Below are 23,303 nucleotides of genomic sequence, written 5' to 3'. Positions count from 1 at the left end.
CTTTCAAACTGTGCCTGAGTCTGAGAAGAGACTGGATAAGTGACACTGAGATCCAGATTTTGCCAGATGTGGAGGTTTTGCTGTAGCTCTTGTGTATTACTTGACAGAATAACATATTTTATTTGAAATGCTCCCAGATGTATCCAATGGAGTCCAGGTTTGGACTCTGGGATGCTTAGGAAGAAAATGCAGCACATGTGGTCTCCTCCAGAAGAAGCTGTTCTGGTCGTATTGAGGTTTTTACAGTATCTTCCCGAAGTAAACAACCCGTCGACTGCAAAAAGCTGGTTTAATGGTGCAAGGGTATTCTTACAGGACTCCAATAAAATCTTCTTAATTCAACCTTTGCTTGATAAATACTAGACTGCCGTATGCAATGCTATTCTGTGCACATTTCCAACTGTTTTCAACATAGCAGCCTAGTTTTCCCTCTTACTCATTTCAGCCAAAACAGAATCACCCCAGGTGCTGACCGGCAGGAGAGACTGCTTACATTTTAGAGTTCATCAGATAAAAGAACAACCCTAATTGGAACCATTTACCAGGAAGTTTCCCCTTGTCCCATGTACATGCCAGGACATTTTTCAAAGTTTTTGTCATGGCTTATTTAAAAAAAATCCATGAAATCCATGATGACTTGGACCATTCGAGGGTTTTTGGTTACCACAAAAACCACACCACATGTGGCATCAATGACCAGCTAGATGCAATACAAGCCTCAATTAAAACTTGCCAGACATGCTGTTACGCTTTTTAAAATAAGAAACTAGTGTTTCTGGTTTTAATCTTATTAAAATAATTTAAAAATGATCAAAAGGTTGATGTAGCCATTGTTGAATATGATCATTGCTTAAACTTGATTCACAATGGAATATCCTGAATTTAGATAGCTGTCAAACATGCAAAAATCAATAGAAATACACTGTGCCTGTTTTTTTTAATCTTAACATAAAGACAATGCTTGTAAATTTGCCAAAAAAGCCAGTTAATAAAAACAAACATTAATATGAATTAATAGCTAATGAATTGTACACCCATATGTTGTAAAATGTTCATTTAATCCTTGCATAAAAATACAAGGTTTGTGATATGAGCAGGACTCTCCATTTTGGTGTCTCTTTAAATAGTAATTAGCAAGTCACTGGGCCATAATCAGAACACTTTGTCTACCAGGTTCATTTAGCACCTGCTTTTTTCCTTAATGAAAGTACAACAAATTGACAGAAATCTTCCAGGGTTCTGATGTAACTGTTAATAAAAGGATTTAATTTATTTTTTCATTTGCAACACTGTTAGTTTGTACTTTGCATTCCAAAAACAGTGGTAAAGGTAACAGAAAGGTTTTTCTCAAAGTCTTAACTAGATTTCACGCTTCTATTCATAATCAGAAAGTTTCTTAGTCCTGAAAAGGGTCACAGCACTCTGGGACCTATCCCAGCAGTCCTGTCTGTGCAAGACAGAACAGCACCCTGCACAGGAAACCACTCCATCGCAAGACTCACACATCCCCGGACAACTTAGTGAAATCATTTTAGATTTCAGGATACTTTTAGGAACCAGTATCAGGGTGTGGCTTATCATTTTCAGAGACTGGTGTTTTTATATTTCATTCAACACCAGGCAACAATACTCAAGACCAACAAGACTCCATACTCACCGCCTGTAACTGCTTGCACAATAGGTGTCTGTGAATATGACAGAAATCTATAGGACAATTAGCTTTGCAGTCATGTAACGTGTGAAGTCAAAAGGGATGGTGCCCTTGTTTGGAATCGGACCGTGAACCTAAGGATAGCAGCTCTCAGCACTGACTGCCCTAAGTCCCGGTTCTGCCTTCACTTGCTTTCAATTTAGTGAAAATCATTCCTAGCCCTTGCAGCTCAGAATTATTTTCATTATTTCTAATATTTTTTATAAAACTTAACTATACTGACTTTAAATGGTGTGCTTGTGATTACTGTACACTAAATACACCTCCTTTCAGTTCAAAAGAATGTTTTTCTAGATGTCTCGTTGAAATGACAGAAAAAAGGAACAAATCTACAAAATCTACGCTGAGATGAGCTGTGAAATTGCAGGACATGCGGTAAATGCCAGTTAAACAGGCTCTGGGTTATTAACTAGGAGACAGAATTTGTGTTCTGTAACTTTAAAAGAATGCTGCATGATAAAAATACACATCACAAAAAAGTTACCATTAAATATTGCACCTCTAATTGAAAAATGGTAATACTTTAACAAGCTGTTTTTGTCATATCTGTACAAGTCTTGTAATTACTAGCTAGAATAAACTTTTAACCATTTGTTGTATAATACTCATAATCACAGTCATATTCCAAATGTGTTAGTATTGATTTTCTCACAACTAAGCAAATGCAAAATATTAAGAATCATTGCTGTAATCAAAACCATAAGCTGTCCTTCATTAATGTTTGTGAAGTGTTGTGCTATACATGTTTAAGACGTTGGTAAATATTTTATGCAACTCTTATGATTCTTTTCTTCTGCTGGAGCTCAACCTAACTAATTAAATTTGGCATTTTTTGTGTTACAAGATAATAAGTAGTTTAGTTGTTTCTGATGTCTGCAAATTCCAAGAAAGCAATTACCAACCTATACGTACCACCTATACATTATCATAGTTAGAATTTCTCTACACGTTTAGACCCAATTTAAAAAGGCAGGGACCGCAGTTCTCACGCTCAAGGATTTTTCTGTAGGTGCCTCATATGACAGTACATGGACAAGAGCCAATGACACACCCAGGCACCCAACTGCAGCTGTGGGTTAGTTCACATCTTGTAATTGAGGATTGCAGTTTCCAAAGCTTTAAAATTTCAAAAACTACATCAACATCAACAATGTTGTATACATTAAATAGTGTATTCAAATGGGATATATCGTGTATCATGAGTATATGATATATAGAACAGTGAATATATATACTGATATAGTGAATTCATGTGGGATATCGTAGTATCGTGCCTAATGATTGCTTTCTAAAACTGCACTCATTAGGAAGTACTAACAAAGAATGTGAGGAAGATGATGAGAGGCGGGTTGTCAACACACCTCAGTATCTGCAGCTCCTCCTCGGAGTTCTGCAGCTCATCCCTGAGACGCCTCCATCGCAGGGCAGCCTTGAGCTCTCGCTGCCCCTCAGCTTCCTCTTGTGAGAGCTGTGACGAGTAAGAGAAGAGCCCTGTTCAGAGTCTGTGCAGCTCAGCATTAGCAGTCCGATACTGTCTTCACCAAAACTGACCAAATTACCGTTCAGTTTCACCTTTGCCCTTTGTGCGGTCATGTGTGGGAAGAGACCCTATTTTCAATTATGTAACACGAAACAAAGCAAATGTAAAAAGTTACCTTGGTCAGACTGAATATACAAAGGCCCAACGCAATTGTACAGCTGCTCACTGTTGGATAATAATACAAGAAAGGTTACAAAGGAGAGGAGGTAACTGTTCCATTTAGCTAACCGTTCTGTGGATCTCATCCAGTCCTTTATTGAAAGATGCCGACAACATAATAATAATTCCTTACACATATATAAGAACGTCTTGGGATTTTTAACGACCACAGAGAGTCAGGACCTCGGTCTTTCGGTTCATTTGAAGGATGGCGCCTTTTTACAGTATAGAGTCCCCGTCACGATACTGGGGCGTTAAGACCCACACAGACCGCAGGGTGAGCACCCCCTTTGATGACAGTTGTACTTTGTGCAGCTCATCTGTTTGGAAGGTGAGCTGCACTAAGAAACCTATGCGGGGGAGCTTTTTGAAGTGGGAAAGCCATTGTACTGGGGTAGTTCCACTCTCTTGACCTCAGAAGCCTGGGTCCAGTGGTATGAGAAGTCATCATGACTGGAGGCTTCCTTGCCATGATGCCTTTCTGCGTCTTATTATGCCCTTCTCTTTCCACAGAGTGTTGCAACAGTATAGCATCCCATCACTATACTGGGTCATTAGGACCCACACAGACCACAGGATGAGCGCCCCCTACTTGCCCCACTTTACCACTTCCAACAGCAACCTTAGTTTTTCCCTGTCTCCCTCCTTTCCCAGTAGTAGGTCTCCCATGCAGGTACTGACCAGGCTCACACCTGCTGAGCTTCAGTGGGTTGTCAGTTGTGAGTTGCAGGGTGATACAGCTGCTGGCAATTATGGTAAACATGGTCGAGCAGCTTGTTTCACTTTTGCTTTCAATACATACTGTACACTTAACACCCATCACTTGACTACATTAAATAATCTATCAGATGTTTGTCCAGGCTTGAGTTTTATCTAAATGTTTTTACTACTTCTAGAATGTTTGTTAGTCCCCCTTTGTTGGAATTCTAAGCAAATATGACTAGTTTACTATTTATACCAGAATCTAAACCACTGAATTAGGAGAAGCAGTGACCTAGTACAGAGCCTTGCTGTATTCCACTAATTAATCACCCCACTGTGAGCATTCTCCCTTTATTGCACTATGCTTTGCATAACTTTCCACAAACACACATCTAATGCCTATAATTTGATTATTATGTTATGATGAGCTTTATCAAAAGCTTTCTGAAAATCTAAATATACCATACTGTATGCTTTGTGTGTGTCCATTTCTGTTATTTACAATGAAAATTTTAATTAAGTTACAGTATCTTACCTAAATCAGTGTTTATTATGCCCTATAATCTGATTTCCGTACAGGTGATCCTCTAGTTTAACTCTGATTATCGTTCCCATAACCTTGTAACATACGTCAGACTTATAGATTTTTATTTTCTTGGTTGATGTTATTATTTCTAGGGTTCTGGGTTTTGATTCCGCCTGAAGTGTCTGTGCAGTGTGCTTTTTATCCATATTTTAATGAGGTTAAAAGAACAAAACTTATTTCATCTTGAACAGAGAGGACTGCAGAGGAACCCGAACTATTCAAAACTCACATCAACCCAATGGACCCAAGTGGAAATTAATTGGAAGTGCAGTTCATAACGAGATCAGGAGGCACAGCTGAACACAAAGGGTTGTGGGAGTGTGAAACAAGCTAACCAGCCATGTGGTTGAAGCCAATACTTTGACTTCTTTTAAGAAACAGCTGTATAGGATCTTTGGAACAATTAGCTACAGTACTGTACTAACCTAGTATGCTAGATGGACCAAATGGCCTCCGCTTGTTGGTAACTGGTTCAATGTTCTAAGCTGCAATCATGAATTTATCTTGAGGACTAAAAAACAATTATATAAAAAAGCAGTCCTAGTCAGGCTACTGTATATCTAACAAAGGAAACGGTGTTTCAGCTAAAAGTGTTTCAAATTTGTAAAACATTTAAGAGGTTTTACACACGAAAATGTCTACACATTCAGTAGTGAGAGATACACTGCTTAAAATAATTATGGAGGCCAATTTTAGAAATGTTATATTTTAGCTTCTTTCGCGTAATGCCTGCCTTAGTCAGAGCACTGTACATATTTTTAGTAAAAGACTACTGCTGAAGCAACAACTCAGAACATGGTGCTGAAGGCTGCAGTCCCTCCATCACGGCCTACACGGAATGCAAAAAACCTTCAGCAAAACTACTTACAAAGAAGTACAAAGCAATTCCATTTTCAAACCCACATCAGCACCCCTCCCCTACCACACACACGTATACAAAGATAGATATATTCCACATCTTAAACTGTAGAATAGTACTGAGGCAGTGATGTGTTTTTCCACTGAAACTATAATAAACCGTTGTTGAGCAAAACAAAAAAGACATCAAGTTTCCCAAGACCAGCTTTACAAGCCATGTAACCACAGTCCAAATCGGGGAGTACAGACTCACAGAGGAGCATGTCAAACAAGACAGGTTGTTGCAGGCTGACGGACAAGGACAATGCTAAAAAGAGTCTTTGCCCTCTGCCACATACAACACACACTGGTTTATAACGATGAGTGAGAATAGAATTCCTATTGGCCCACACATGCACCGAACATCTAAATCTTTGTGCCGAAGGGAAAAGCATGTTGAAAATACTTGTATTTACATTCAACATATTTAAAATGGTTTTAATATTTTAAATAAACAATATTCTACAGTATCAAAAGGAGGGATATTTATTCTGAATGTTTCGATTTAGAGGAATGTTACAAGTCATTTATATTCAATGTTTACATGGCAAGTGGAATACTTCTTTTTATGTTATTAACCAAGCGTACTTGGTGTCCAAGAAAAGCAAACAATTCTGGAGAAAACATTTGCTCCAGAGATCTGCTTATATTCTCTGCTGTTGTGATGGCTATGGATTTTCATAAGAATTGTTTAAAGATAAAAGCATGTGTTTCCTACAGCCAAGCATTTTATAAAGCATAATCATATTATAATCTCCGCAGATACAGTTCATTACCATCAGACAAAAAAGCTGTTTGACTATGCAATTTTCCCCTTGATGTCGAAACACCATAACCTCAACCAAATTTTTTAAAGTACTGAATTCATGTTCTGCATACAGATCTATGCCTGTGGGATATGATTAGCTAAGTAAACATAAAGTACAGTTTGTCTGAGTGACCAGCAATAGCTGAGAGCCAGAAACACTGACATGGGTTACTCTTACGGTCAATGGTTTTCATTCCATGACATATTATCATACATAATGAATTCTTATCCATTGGTAAATTAGCCAGTAGAAAATGAGCTAATGCTCACAAACAGCTGAGACACTCCAACTTCTTTTATTCAACAGTACCTGCTGCGCACAGGCCCAGAACACATCTTCTAAGTAGGTGGCGAAGCCTTCGCTGATCCACTCCTCGGTCCAGTCTCGGGCGCCAATCGCCAGTCCAAACCAGGCGTGGGCGATTTCATGACACAGCCGTGCCCCACAGAGGTGATGCTTTCCAGATAGCACGCTTTGAGACAGGAACATCATGTGTGGGCTGGGTGAGCAGATGGGAGTAAAACATACAGATCTGTCATTAAATTCCAGTTCCAGCATGCACGCCACAAGGGTACTGTACTGACATCAGACTGCACCCTGGATTACTCTTCACCAACCTATCATTAAGAAGAAAGAAAATTACAAATTAAGCCTAACGAGTTTACCAGCCTTTCAAAAACTTTTTTTATAAAAACAAAGAGATGAAGGCATGCAGACACTTGGAATGCCCCTCCCTTACTGTGTTTTAGTACATCACATGCATTCCCAGAGTCTGCACTAATAACCCAAAACACACAGGTCTCCTTTTCCACGGTATTGTCACTGTATCACCAAAACAAATGTGAATAAAAGCAGACTCTTGACAGCTACCAAGGCACAGTTCCAAGCAGAGTACAGACACAGGAAGAAAACCAATAACCATTTTTCTTTTGCATCCTCCAGCAACTGCATACCAGTCTAATAGTTAACAACTGTGAAACTCATTCAATAAATAATTTCATTACCGACATTAGGTGTTTCCCTTTCAATTAAGAACCCGTGGAGACAAAAGATTTCCAAATTAAAATATTTCTTTCCCACATTTATCTGTTAGCTTGTTAAATTAAGTTTCCATATTTTCGTATTCATATAAGTGGTAACACATGACACTGTGTGTGGCAACATATACAGTGTTTAACGGCACTTTTACTAGTTGAAAACAAAGGGTCAGACATAATATGTCTAGCCGTGAAAAGTTTTTATAAACCTGAAAGGTTTTTTTTTCTTTTTTCAAAGCACTGAATAGGGGGGGGCATGATGATGGGAGTTGCTGCTGCACAGCTCTTGCATCATGGATTCCAGGCTGATTTCCTTCCACAGTCCAGAGACACATACTACTTGTACATGTGTGCAATGGACTGGCTTACCATCCCAGGTGTATCCTGCCTTGCACTACTGTCTGCAGCTTTAGGCTCCATTTCATTGTGACACTGTATTAGACTGAGAGGTTATTGGAAATGGATGTATTTGTATTTAATGTTAATGTATTTAAGCCAGCAGCCATATCATCCTGCAACTCACATCTGGCAACCCACTGAAGTTCAGCAGGGGTGAGCCTGGTTAGTACCTAGATTGGAGACTCCTGGGAAAAAAAGTATGCAGCTGAAAGAGCTGTTAGTGGGGCCAGCAGGGGGTGCTCACACTGCAGTCCATGTTAGTCCTAATGCCCCAGTATAGTGATGGGGACACTATACTGTAAATGGGCGCCGTCCTTCGGATGAGACGTAAAACCGAGGTCCTGACTCTCTGTGGTCATTAAAAATCCCAGGGTGTTTCCTGAAAAGAATAGGGGTGTAACCCCAGTGTCCTGGCCAAAGTTCCCATTGACCCTTACCAATCATGGCCTCCTATTAATCCCCATCTATGAATTGGCTTTATTACTCTGCTCTCCTCTTCACTGATAGCTTATGTGTGGTGAGTGTTCTGGCGCATTATGGCTGCCGTCACATCAGCCAGGTGGATGCTGCACATTGGTGGTGGTGGAGAGGAGTCCCAATTACCTGTAAAGCTCTTTGAGTGGAGAGTCCAGAAAAGCACTATATAAGTGTAAGCAATTATTATTATTAATTGTAAGCATGCAAGGCCACAAAGTCCAACACCTTTTCCACTTATGCCACCATTACGACAAGGGTTAAATTAGGATATCAGACATAAGTTTAATTTCAAGAATACATGACAAGTGAAAGAGCAGGAACACTACAGAATTCACAAAAATATTTTTATGTCTTGGTAAATAACAGTGTTATAAAACTTTGTTATGATCTTCAGTGTGGATTTTGGACCATGGGTCTGATTATATTGTTCTTACATATGCTTTTATTGTGAAATTTGTTTTCTCACCTTTTTTTTCTAGGGTTGGTTAAACAGCCATCCATATATTTTGTGAAAAAAAAAATTAAAGGCTCTAGCCTACAAATTTCAAGATAAACAGAAAACATGCCAAGCACAGTGTGGGCGTATTTCACCAGTATGCTGAACAGTGAGAGAGATTTCATATGTCAGGTAAGGTACAGTAGTAAATGTAGCCTTCTTATTTATTTTATGTGCTTTTAACAAATCTTTATACCATATTACACCATATTTCTATTACAACTGTTATATACTGTATGTAAAATGTGAACTATATGGGGAAAGGCAAGCATTCAAAATACTGAGTGAAATGTGAAAGTTTTTTGTTCCTCAGTCATCTCGTGTACCTGGCATGAAGAATATATCTAGAAGTCATAGAAGCTTACATCATACAAAGAAAAAAAACTGTTCACAAATATCACACTGTACATGCAGCAATGCACAATCAGTATTGAACAGAGAATAAAGAGATTTAGAAGCTTAAGTAAACATTAAGTAAAACATGATATACAATATATAAAAAACAGATAACATACTGTAATAAACATAATATATTCATAGCTGTCTCACCTTTCTGTCTCACCATATTAAGAACAAAAACTACATAAAATAGAATTAAAAACTAACTGTTTTGTGACCATTCCCAAAAATGTTTCATAATTTAGTCTACCTCCTGAATTTAAAATTTTAGATTTCTGCACAATTTTAAATCCAACTTGTTATAATAACCTAGTGTTATAACCCACTACACAAAACAAGAGAACCAAAGACCTGTTCTAGGATAAGACTGATTGCCTATATTCCCCTTCTAAAAGTTTTATGAGTTTATTTTGTGCCATTTGTGCATTAATCTTATTTCATAGTAAGTCAATAAGCTGTTTGTTGTTCTCTCCTACACAAAACAAAGATCCCTTTCACCAATTGTTGTGATCTGTGGGAATGCCTGTACATGTTCTTCTGCAAATAAAGGAATACGTCAGTGACAAATGTCAGCCCACTGCTCTGTTTAACACAGAACAAGAGTGGTATTCAGCCTCAGCATTTCCCTGTATGTCATATCAGCACTCTGATTTGTTACAACTTTATGCCTACATACAGCTCAGGCGACAAACCCTGTAGGCTGGCAAAAGAGGTGGCAGTCAGTAATGAGCATGTCATTTATTGTGAAAAACAAAAGCATTATAATCAACTCCTGAACTGCTAGGGGTACTAGGCTTCTAAATTGCAACAGCAAAAACAGTTGCTATTAAACTGAGCATCTTGCATGTGTCTTCTGAACCCAAATTGTAGCATTAAGGGATGTGAACAAAAGTGATTTTAATGGTGCTTTCATTCCAAGATGCAGACTGGGAGAATGCCGACAAGATGAGAAGCATGCAAAATGTTACGTTTTGAAAAAGGGGAGTTTAATTCTTTTTCTTTATCAGGGTGAGTTGTTTTAGACAAGATTATTTGAAGTAACTCTTAGTGCTGTCTAGCTAAATATATGACTTCAAATGTCTGGCATTCTTGCCTTGTTGCAGTTCAGACTCTTTGGAATGAGATTCACAGAGAGACTCAAATGCCTGTCCATTTTAGGGAAGATCACATGCTCTAAACACCAGATCCTGAAAATAAAAATAACAGTTATCAAAATCAGTGCTGACAACGCACCTTATCATATATACAGAGCAAAAAGGTGCTTAAGTGACAAAGAAAATTACTTTCTAGGCCACTATACAACAAATGGGAGGCTCACATGTTTTTCTTCGGAACACATTACACATTCTAGCACAAACGTGCAAAACATTTGGTTCTATGAAAACAATTTAAAATGTTGAACCAACGGCCAAATTTATCCTTGTCATAGTTTAATACATTGTTTGAGGTTCTCTGAACCTGATTTAAATATGTTGCTTTAGGTGTTGTATGCTGCCGACGATTCTTTCATTCATGCTTTTTCAATGGCTTATGCAATAATAACAAAGATAAATAGGTGCTTGATCTTTTATTCACAAGTCAGAGTTTTTTAAGAGATCTGAACACATTCCTGCACCACAGTTCTAACCTAGAAGGGAATTCTGATGAGAGGTTTTGTGAATATCTACATGGCTATTCCCTACTCTGGCAGGTCTCCCCAGCCGGCAGCATGGCACCGGAGAACCACTCACATGAGCCACCTGTAGTTGTGTCTTTCACCGTCTATCTTCCTTTGCCAAAAGTACCCATACAGGGAACAACCGACGAGGGTTGTTGGAACTCACCAGGCCTCCCTTATCTGGACTGCAATCCTCTGCACCGACCCCATTCCCCCATGTGTCAAAACCGCACGGGTTGCCTCTGAACCGAAACTGGCTTTTTCAAACTGGCTTCAGAAGTTTCTCCTACCAGCTGAGAACCAGCGTCTCCTTCACACGTTTAAATATGGCCTTTTCCCCAACTGCTGGGAAACATAGGCCGATTTTATTTTGTAAACCCTAAGCCAACTCTACCTTCAGTTGCTACCTCGGTGCAGACTCTAACCTAGGCCCTTACCGAAGGCTGATCCTCCTCACAAAACCCCTCCTTTTGTGTTCTCTTCCTATTCATAGTAAGATCTGACTGGAAACAGCCACATCCAATCCCTTCATTAAAAAAATATTTTTCAATGCATTAATTTATCAGGGATTCACTCCTGTCACTCCCTCGGAAAGACATCCGAAGATAGCCAAATCCAGAAAGGCACAATCGTTTTGTCCAAACGGCAGAAATGTAGCACCATGTAATGAGACCAGTTTGGTTCTCCCACTCCACTACAGAAGGGCTAAGTGACATCAATCCCCAACCCCCAAAAAAAATCTCTGTAACCAAAGCAGTACAAATTTCACTATAAATGACACAAATCAGCACAAACATAGCAAAAAGTGAATGATGTGTGCCTTTTCCTGCAACTTAACAGGGGGGCTTAGTGATGTCACTCCCCGAAAACAAATCCCTTATATCTCAAACAAAACCATCACAAGCTGGAACACACTAACAGGTAACTTATTCACTCTATACCGACGAGAAATAAATGACTGTTTACAAACACTTAATAGATGAAGACAGAGTTTATTTCTAAACTCTAAAACAGCATTTTTTCGGAGTGAAAAATGGTTACAGTGTCACAGAATTGCAGACTGTTTAGGATTTCAATACTACAATACTACACTCAGGGTACGTCTCATTGAAACGTATCAATTTGATATGTGGGGTACATGAATCTCTTGTTATTGGTCTGCAGCACTGTTGTTTCCAGTTAAACCTGTACAGCATTATTAATTATTTGAGAGTTTTCTAATGACAGTCTACAGAACTACAAAAGCAAGCATTACATTAAAATACTATTTGGTGGAAAAGCAAATTATCACACAGGACACAAAACTGCATGCACATTTGGTCTTTGTTCCATCACTATACAGTATAAGCAAGTGAGTCATCACAATAGCATTAGTTTTGCTGCCTCCAGAATCCTAGCAGTGATTTCAGTCTTGGGCTTCTGTGTTGGGTTTTGCATGTTCACTGAGTACATGTGTGGGTTTTCTCCTATCTCCCAAAGACATGCTGGCTAGCAGTGATTGGACATATATACTGTCAGTTTCTCAGTTGAAGTGGAATGGATTGGTGTCCTACCCAGCAGGAGAACAGTTGTGTTCAGAGTCCTGCCTTGTACCCTGTGTTTTTGGGACAGGCTCTGGCTTGCTGTAAACCTCACAAGGATAAAAGGCTTATTGATAATGGATGGATAAGCAAGTCAGCTGAGCAGCCTGACCTCGCATTTCAAGGATAGGATATTTTAACTACAGTATCTGTCACTCACAAAACAATTCATGCCAATGTTTACTATCCACCTGAAACAAACATATTGAGAGTTACTATTTGACACTTCATCAAGAACACTGTTATTTTCTAAACAACACTTATTAATATCTGTAAAACAACAAGTAAAGGTTTACTCCATGCTGAAAACAGAAGAAAAGAAACAAGCTATGGAGCCTTCTTCTGTGTTATTTATATCTGTGTTTGCCTCCAAGTGTATGATCGCCTTATTCTGATAGGTAATGATAAAAGGGAAATACTGGGCTCTTGCTCTCAGACATTTTGTTTTTTTTTTACATATATAACTTAAAACCTCATACAGTACAATGTACATTTCATATGTGTGCAATCTTAGAGTGTGGCCCCTTTCTACACCGAACATTTAACACTTCAATTACACAAAAACTAATGCATTTTTTTCTCATTTGTGTATTTTCCAAACTTTTAACCATAATGTTAAAAATTGTGGCACAATATTGGCTCAATAATGTCAGAAGCCAGAATATTGTGCAGTGTCACAGCAGTTGAGAAACACTGGTGTAATCAACTGAGTGTCCTTTTAAACAGGGAGTGAGAGAGAGATTAGAGGGGGAGTGCACAGTAACTGAGTTCCCCCCTGGTCAAAGGCAGGAGATGAAATTAGCTGATCAATACAACCTACAGATACTCCAGAGCTGTAGCGAAACAAACAGAAAGAGAAAAACAACATGTTTGAAGCACAAATTCAATTTCAACTAGTGATCAGCTGTCTGGTGAGTTCAGTTCTATAACAGGTCTTTCCAAATCAAAGGCAACAATTAGGAGAAATACAATAACTTTATCCAGAAACACAAAACATTCTTAAGAAACAGGTGGTTACTTAAGACCGATGTTTTTCAACATGCCAATATTCCAACATATACACCGACACTGAATGTAATTTACTGAAAAGTAAACCTGAGTCCTCTGACCTTAGCCCTAGCGAAACACTGAGGTATTGAGGAGCTTGACAAAAACAGTGCAACCAGCACATGATCTGGGTCATGATTTGGACTGAATGGATAACTATGCTGTGTGCAGCTGTGACTGCTAACAAGAGTCACAGCTACAATAACGTGTCAGCTTCTCACTTTTTTTTTTTCTGGGACGGGTGATAAATCGAAAAATCAATGATTCATTAAGACTCTTCTTAGTTTTCAAGGCTGACAACACTGTCCCATACAAACCAAATGTTACGGTAACAGCAACAGGATGTTGCTGCCCCTATGTGCCGGAAAGCATAATGGGCAAACATCCCCTTCTTAGTTTTGAATTATGTAGAACTGCTAAAAGGGCCACATCATTTTGCCAGTTTTTTTTTTTTACACTACCAAAAGATATAAACTCACTGAAAACAAAGCAAATCTTAAATCAAGCAGCATCAATTCTTACATTTACCAGACACTTTGCAGGTCAGAAGAAATAGGTTTTCAAAGAGAAAATCTTTAACAAAGGGCATATACTATAAATTCAGGTAAATTGGTGAGACTGATTCTGGTGACAGCGTTTCAGTGGCTTTGATTTTCAGAGCTGAGATGAATGGGTTAAGTAGGGCTGTCATGTCACTGAGAGGTCTGAAAGGATGGTAACTTACATGACAGATGTTAGGAAACAGGACCCGATAATGAGGGTGGAATGTACTTTGAAATAACAGCACAGTTTCTAAATTGGACACTGCTATCATCATTAAATGTGAAGGACACTTCTGATAGAAGTGCAGGAGCTCACTTTTAAACTTCAGCGAGAGGGAGAGCACTCCTCCCACATCGAAAAATAACCTTGTCTTTTGGCATTAATTAAAATGTTTAAAACTCTTCACATTTTTCTCCGGGGTCCAGACTTTTTTCCCCCCTCTTTCACCAGGTGCAAGCTTTCTCTCAGCATGTCTTTTGTTACAAAAAAACCCTCTCAAGCCTTTCAGTGAGAAACACCTCATTCCTAACAGCTTGATTAACAACTGTCTTTCATGCCAAGGCTAAGTTTGAAACCCAGGTCTGTCACACACTTCTTAAGTTACCTGGCAATCACACCTCAGCAACAAAAAATAACAGGAGGAAGGAAATTTACTGAGACCAGAAAGAAAAGACATAAAAATTGTATTATCTTAAGTCTCTTTCCTGCAAGAATAAACACTCCAAGTTTCATACACACATCAATTTCACACTCTAGGACTCAGATACTTCATTCATGCCTGCTGTGAATGTTTTTCCAGCTTACTTTAATTTGAAACTGCTAAATCTTATATGTTTAGATATCATATTTTAGGTAACACTTTACCTGGACAAGGTTAAAAATCACAGTAGTCGTAACTCCTTCGTAAACACTGCACCACATAAAAACAACATACAAACAATACAATGGGCTTTTACTTATTTGTAACAGTTTATAACAAGACTAAGAGCAGAACTTTAAGATATCAGGTGAAAATGAAGGCACCTCAGAGCTGACAAGGACTTTCTGCAGATGCAGCTTAGTAACATTGGTCATACATTTGTGTAAAATTTAATTTTAATACATGTTTATTTATTGTGTTGTGCAGTGCTTATGAAGACATTATGACAGTGTTTTTCAGCTTCCATCAAGGAGACGTCTATCAGATTTTATCACCAGGCAAACAGTCAAATATATCACCAGGTATGAAACATATTAATACCAGTGTTTACATTTTGTTGAAAGTAAACATTATTTACCTCAGAGTAAACAGCTCATATGCTGTTTCAGTTTACACTGGATGGTGGCAGTGGAAGACAACTTTTTTTTACCATAATAATAAATGGAACATTGATATAAGTGAAAACAGTGTACAAGATAACCTTATATTACACAAAGAAGACAATAACAGTTTAGTACAAAGAACAACACTGGTAACCTAGGAACTGGTACACAAATCAGAGCAAAAAACAAAATATTATTATAGAGACAGACTGAAATGGCCAAAATATGTTTGCCACTGTAAAATTACACTTCATGATGGCTATCATTTATTAAATTAACTGCAGAAAGATCCAGCTTGTTAATATTTGTGACCTTTACCAACAGAACACTACTGTGAGGCAATCAACACAGCAATTTCTATTACTGTGGCACAAAAATCCACAGTACAAATTTTAATAACCTTTTGTTGTGCACGTAAGGCCCACTCAGGACCATATTCAGAAATAAAAACACTGAGCACCCTGCCATGTTGAAAATTTCAAACCTAATACTTCATGCTGTCTGTGCAACCTCAATCAAAAAGCCTCAAACAGGGAGGCTGGAGGTCGTGGCTCAAGGTTTTTATTGAATCTTGTCTAAGATTACCGAGTTTATTTAAAAAAAAAACAAACCCACATTTCTAAATTTACAAAATTAAAAATAAACATTTCAGCTACCGGAAGGGAATCTTAGATTTGTCATACCGATAGATTAACTTTTACAAGAGTGTGTTGTCTTTATCCCATTAGCGTAAAAAATCATTTAAACTTAGCCTTGTGTTATACTGATGTGAATGGCACTGCAGAACACAGCTAGAATAACTCAACAGCACCTACCAAAGCTTAGAGAAAAGCCCAAATAAAAAGAATTGAAGAATTGATTTTTAGTTGTTGTTTTTATTTTCCGTCAAGTAGAATGATGAAACCATTAAGTAGTCCAGACATTTGAACTGCAGAAAAAAGGAGAAAATATTTTTGAAAGTCTATAAGATCACATTGTTGACTCACTCAGCTTTCCACACTGCACAGTAATAAATTATACAGCTGTCAACCAGACGATACTAATGCAGATTTTCTAGCCTGGAAAATGAAGTGTATTGTGTAAGGTGTATGTTAAGAAGCTGTAAAACCTATTTCCAGCTATCCACACAGATGTTTTGATTTTAAATTATGCAATGTAATGATTCTGCCTCTCTATATAATATATATTTATTTTTAAATGGGTTTGTAGACATGTAAATACTAACAATGGCAGATTATAGTTACTTTGCAATGCAGAAAACATCAGATAGTGTAATAACTTATACAGATTTCCAGTGTCAGTGTGAGCTGCACCACTCCTGAAGCTGATGCTAACACCTGGGGTGTGTAAAACAGCAGATGGCTCAGACACTGCACACTTAGGAGGAAAGCAGTCCTTACCTTGGGGTGTAGTGGACTGTGCCAGGACTCCAGCTAAACATGTGACTCATGGAGACCCAAGCACCTGGAAATCACAATACACAGCAAAGCTATTTCGCCTGGAGACTTTATTCTGCCAAAAGTCTCTGTTTGCAACAATATAGCATACTTTAAATCAACCTAACCCCAACTACCACTGTGTGACCCTTCACATACCAAACTAGTCTACGTTAACCCCATGTGACATTGCGGCTCTCAGCCCTTCACTAATGAACTAAAAACAATCAATGCATCACATACTGTATAAACCTATGTCCAGACAACAGAGGCCTTGGCGACCTCTAGTGGCAGGTGAGCTGAAACTACTCTCCTAACGACAGCTCGCTTGCCGCAAGGATTTAATGCAAAAATGGCAGTTCCAAATTGGGGGGAGGGATATAGAAAGAAACATAAATAGTAATAGTAAAAATGAAATCTGAAAAACGCAGACACCTCATGAACTCTGAGCAGAAATGTAATGTAAATAACGCTTTACTCGAAGTAAAGAGCTCGTACTATGCAGGCTTAAAGCGCTCCCTAGAAACGCTCAAAACAGATGCAAAGGGGAATCATAGCTGCTCCTACACTGTTATTTGAATAAACAAAGATCACAGAGGAGTTTATGTACATTTACTTCAATATGACAAAGAAAAATGAAGAGGCGTCTTCACTAGTTTAATTTAAAGCTGGGCTAAATCAATGTAATATGACTCACATTCCACTCAATTCCAATTATTGTACTTCATCCGGCATAGAACACTTCATGTTGTTGGCGTGCTAAATAGCAGAAGCATTTAAAGACAAAAGCACTTAAAATCAACCTTTACAGAACACAATTTTAATTATATTACTGCCATCGCGTCATTTATAAGAATTACTAAAGGAATCCTTGAGCTTCCACTATCTCGCTTCCCAACCGAAAAAATGTCACAGATCAAGCCTGCTCTTGTCTCAGCTATTCATGCGAAGATTGTGAAAAGCTTCATCCTCTAAATTAATTAGTCAAAATGCTGGTTAACCTCACATAAACATTTAACTTAAAGAAGACAAAGCAATCTTGGAGCTGTTGACAAAATGCAATAAGTACAGAAAAGGTACAAAACTGCAGATTCAAGATCACAAAAAAGCCTTCCAGATAAAGTACACAGTCTGACATCAAACAGATCTTTGACAGACTGGGCATCTTATGTTATTCAGTGTAAGCCACTTCAATAGTGAATTATTTATTTTGTGCCTGCATTAGATGCAGATGCTTCGAAAAAGCATACATTAATATCCTTAACTTTGCCGTGCTGACAAGAAATGAAGAGGTGCGTATCTTAAGTGTAGTGCATTAGAGCTGTTTTACAAGCTCACCCTGCAGCAGAAATGGTTATATCTCAAAGGACTGTCACTGCTCTCGAATCTGCTTTATGAAACAGGGAAGTTCTGGAACTGCCTGCCAGCTTTTCAGGAATTAGTAACCTGACGGCTTTTATACCAGAAGCAAGTAAGATACATGTGAAGATTCCTTCAGACTTATAAAATATTTAAAACACAGTCATGGAAATAAAATGTCTCTACTGGCTGATATTAAAAAAACTGAAGGCCGAAAAGCTACATCTAAATTTGATATAAACCCATTGATTATTAACAAATGCCCCAATTAGAATATCATCCATTATGTTTTTCATTACATTATTCTGTAAATGGATTTCATTCTGTCTTTCTTTATATCATCAGAAATATAGTAGGCATGACCCTGTAATCACTAGTTTGAGCCTGAACCTTGTTGCTAATCAAAGGTGACCAGGAACTGTAAAGGCATTGCTGGGGGTGAGGCTATGACATTAGCAATGCTACAAATGAGAGATGACCGTTTGGACCATCTACTGTAGCTTGATTGGAAATTAGTAGTTATTTGATCGATGGATCTCAGCCAGCCATTTCTTATAAGAAGCTGGGGTTTAGGCTTCACCAAATAAATAAGTGTGTCCTGTTCTCGCTTTTAAATGTACTTCCACACAGTTTCCACTTGTGTCCACTGGTTTGTGCTTCACTGTTCATTCTGAAGATGTATGTGTGGCTGACTTTGTCAGTGCCTTTGAGGATTTTTAATACTTGTATCAGGTCCCCTCATATACTGTACTTCTTTGTTCAAGACTAGAAGGGTTCAGTTCCTTCAGCTTGTCAAAACAGGACACTCCTTTAAGCCATCAAACGTGTCTGGGTGCCCCTCCTTGCACTTTTCGCTGAGTAGCAAAATTTTAAATGGTACTGAGCTGTTAAACAGCCTGTTGAAAAACACAGAAATTGCTCCTCATTAAGGAATTATGCTTGAAACATTGGCTTTTGAACTGCAAGGGCTTTCAGTTCCTTGGGTTGGGATTGGCTGGGTAGGCCTCTCTCACCACTCGGTGAAACAGGAACCGCTGATATTTCTGGGGTACATGCAAGGATTACAGTGTTGTCAGTGAGATATACACGCCTTCTACAACCCGTTTTGGACCCAGTTTTAATTTCTTGGCTGACTCAAGCATCCTGCTACAGGTTTCACCTCTACTTTGCACCATCTATTGATCCCTCAGTCCTTCCACTTCAAGTACTCAGAGGGATACAAAACCTTCTTATAATCCTTGCTTTTCTTCTGCTTTATCCCTGATGTGTTTTTGGAAGTTCTTTGGTCTTCATGGTATCACCTTGAAGTGGCTTAAATCAGTTGTGACTTAAAATTCAATACCTACAGTATATGAGAGTACCTACAGAGATGGGTGTGCTCTGGAGTTACATTAAAAAACATTGACGACACACAGAGATTAAACTAATTTCGTGCCCTTTAAAACTACTTTCAGAGAGATTAACAATGTTGGCAACTTCCATATAACTTTCCAAATTCATTGCCTTACTCAGAACGTTTCGACCCGTAAATGTTGTTTTCCTGTATGTTCTCTTTATGTACAGTAGATGTCCATGAGCTAGGAGGCAAATAAACAAGGAGGATGATACTAATCATCAAAATGAGACCTACAGTAAAAATGTACTGAGATTGGTTAATTTCAAAATCATAAAGTCAGGCATTTTAAAGAGTAAGCGTTCAAAAGAGACTGTGCCACTCTTAGTGAGGTCATTAAGCTAGCCACCATAGGAAGAGACAGGGGAGCAAAAGAAAGAAGCGAAGGAGAAAAGGAGAACAGACTTCATCAATCATTATCATATTTGAAGCTCTGCCATGGGAGAGCTCCTCTGTCTAAAAAGCCTTGGAACCAGATTTGGTCCAGGTCATCTGAGCACTACAAGGAGAATCAGAATCTCAGCATTATTACAAGAGAGCTTGCTGCCTATTTTAAGATATTCTGATTTCCATGATTTTGGAAAAACATCTCTCCTGTTTTTTGGTTCCCATTCACTTGTGGACATCCATGTTTTGAGAAGGAAACTTAGTCCTCGGTAGGATCCATTTTCTTTCATTGGTATGCTAAAATGTTTTGTAGTGTATTTAGTTTATAGTACCTGAATTATGTAATTTTCTAGGTCTAATTTGAGGAGGACTCTGAAACCTACTGAAATGTAAATATCTGACTATATGCAACTGTTGTATTGCTGTTGTGTTATTTATTGTTAATCTTTGCTTGACTCACTAACATTTTGGCCAAATTATTATTCCATTATCAGAGTTGACCTGGAGAATAAATTATTTTATTATTTTCTTACATAGCTAGATGCTGATCTGATTTTTTTATTAATTGGATAACCTCTGTATTTAAAATGTTTTTACAAGCCCAAATTAAAAAATGGCAACATTATTTGGGATATTTAACTGCATAGAGAAATAAGTTTCAATATATGGGAAGACTTTTAACTGCAGTAATATCAATAACTCAATTTCTAAGGCCTGTTATTTTCCAGATAAAGCTATACTGTTCATAACTATGAAAATGCTGGAAACAAGGTAATGTATCAAAGGGAGAAGATATCAAATATAATTTTCTGTCTACTATGGAATTTCCCAGGGTCCTATTACAAAACAAATGTAATGATTAAGATAAACAATCCAGGCTATACTAAAACGGTTTGAAGAGGGAAAAAAATGCATAAATGCATTTCGTTAGTCAAAAAGACTCAAAACAATTCAAGATAACAGGCACTTAAAACTTCTCTATAAACAACTTGCACATAAACATTTTTACAGCTCTCCAGTGAACTGTAGAAGGCAATTCTAACATTGCCGAACAGGAATGACAATGTGATAGTGTAATAACAGTATAACCAAACAGTCTGACAATGACTAAATGAAACTGATATAAAAGTATGTAAAGCAATTAAAATAATCTTAGTTTTCCGGAAACCAACCACAAAAAGAGGCTAGTAAGGTTAGCAAACTATATAGAAAAACTGAATCACTGAGGTCTTGGCAGAGGTGCTCTGGGCAGATGAAAGCAATTGTGAGGTTAGTAAATACAGACTGCAGAAGGAATAATGAGGAATAATAATGTATGCCTCAACTGTCTGAGAAAGGTGCTGTATTAGTTTCTTTCGCTGTTCCACCGTCTCATTTTTTGGAATTCCAATAACTATGTTCAGAAACAGGATGGAAAGGCATTGCATCTTCCCAGCTGTCAAATCTGACAACAAAAGAATTATCTACAGATATAATGATTGACAGGGCCTAGAAAACAATCTTTGTGTCCAGTCTGAATGAATTTTAAAAACGTACACAAAGACCAGAAAAAGTTTTAAAGCCTTTTACTGAAATATAAATATATATCCAGTATTCAGACCCTTCAGAAGTCTTCAAATATTGCTGATTACAAATGATACTTATACGCCTTTTTCCAGTTACTATTTTATTGCATACAGTACTCACACGCTCAAACAATTGATTTAAAGACAAAAGTAGTTATTTGTCAGCAAACAGATAAAACTGTTAGGAAGAAAAGTTTTTTAGATACAGATCTGTGAACAGAAGTAGCAGAGAAAGGACACAAGCACACTGCACTGCACACCAGGCAGCACAGAGGCGTTAAGGGCCTACCGTAGGACTAGTTCAGGCAAGAACTTATACAAAACATGCAAAACACAAAAGGGAGCATAACTGTGTTTAGGATCCCATTCAATTAATGTATATCTCCGTAAATGTTATGATGATGAAGAACTAAAAAGCTTATAACAATCTGTTCAACATCTGAACATCACTAACATGTCGTTTTTATGTCGATATTGAAAGATATTAATTATTATTCAGATATTACAAAAATATTCTTCAAAGTAATTTAAATCTACAGGTAATCAGAATAGTTTTTTTTTTAAATAGCACATTTATATTCACGTTTCCTAATTCATAACAAAGTCAATGATGAGACAGGGTGTGGAAACTTTCATTGCAAGCTGAGTTTATTTACCATGAATCAATGGTACGGCAATGCACATTCACATCTCTTCAACTATCAGCTTAGTCCATATACTATGTGACTGCACAACCCATATAAAAGTATGCCCAACCACTATTTTCAGCTATTGGACTAAAATGTAGGCCTTTGTTGTTCTTTCAATAGTTTGTGACATGGTAAATCATCTGGTTGTGTCACCTAGTCTGTGGTAAATAAATGTATCTCAGTATATGTGTGAAACAGACCCCGCCATTAAATAAGGTGGCTTCGGGGATCTGAACATATGAAAAACTCATGACAGCAATAGCGTACAGTACATGAGGCTTTATTACAGACACCCTGCAGGTTTTACAACCCAATGCCTCTGACCCCACCAGACTGCTACCAAATCTCAACCACCTACGCACACTATGGACATCCTTTAAATCTCCAAACATACCCAAACACTCATGTAAGAATGTGCATTTATTACCCAATTAAATTAGTCATTCCCACACAGTGTTCCAATTGACATGCCTCCCTGTAGCCCTCTAATGAAGTCTCTCCATAGCTTGACTGGCTACAATAAGTTCTGTAGATCACCTGTGACAATTACTGCACACCATGACACCTTACACAGCTTTACATGCCCAGGTCACAGCAGCATTTTACAGTTTATCTACACAAGACAGACAACGTGGCTTTAAATGTCAATTTGGCTACAGCTAATGAAGGACCAATGCTGAAAAATATATTTTTTTAAATGTCAGGTACAGGACATTGGGGACTAACAGAACCCACTGGTTCAGTGAAAGGTTAAAGAGGGCATTAAATTTCTTATTGCTGCAAAATTCTGAAAAACACAAAACTACTGAGATGTTGTCACCTTGAAAACACAACTCAGTCACAACTTAGATATTTTACGAAACGTCATTTCAGTGAGGGTAAAAGAGCTGGCAAACAAATTCTCTCGTTTTATCATTTTTTAAAAAAAAATCAAGATTACGGGGAGATGAGATCAAACTGACCATGACAATACAGAACGGGGGGCAGGAGAAGCAGAATGCAATTAGAGATATGGTGCTCTGAGAGGAGGAAGAGGATGCCCCAAAGAGACACAGAGGCACTGGATCAAATACGTTTTCTTGTTAAAATAGTGTGGAATCTGAAAGGACGACCTGCACAGTTGAACTCTACAG

The 23,303-nt window shown here is 38.0% G+C and overlaps 1 protein-coding gene across 2 annotated transcripts in view; it reads right to left on the bottom strand.

Moving 5' to 3' along the window:
• aopep (aminopeptidase O (putative)) overlaps positions 1-23,303 on the bottom strand; it is a 137,121-nt gene that overhangs the window by 103,366 nt on the left and 10,452 nt on the right. For both annotated transcript variants that reach the window (XM_088910658.1, XM_088910657.1), the window contains exons 5-6: positions 6,714-6,903; positions 3,073-3,179 (exon numbers count right to left, since the gene is read on the bottom strand). In XM_088910658.1, coding sequence (XP_088766784.1) covers positions 3,073-3,179; positions 6,714-6,903 — 297 coding nt within the window. The remainder of the gene's footprint in view (positions 1-3,072; positions 3,180-6,713; positions 6,904-23,303) is intronic.

This window comes from Atractosteus spatula, chromosome 3 (genome assembly GCF_055471065.1).
Source record: "Atractosteus spatula isolate fAtrSpa1 chromosome 3, fAtrSpa1.hap1, whole genome shotgun sequence".
NCBI classification, from domain to species: Eukaryota; Metazoa; Chordata; class Actinopteri; order Semionotiformes; family Lepisosteidae; genus Atractosteus; species Atractosteus spatula.
This window is presented reverse-complemented; position numbering and strand designations above follow the sequence as displayed.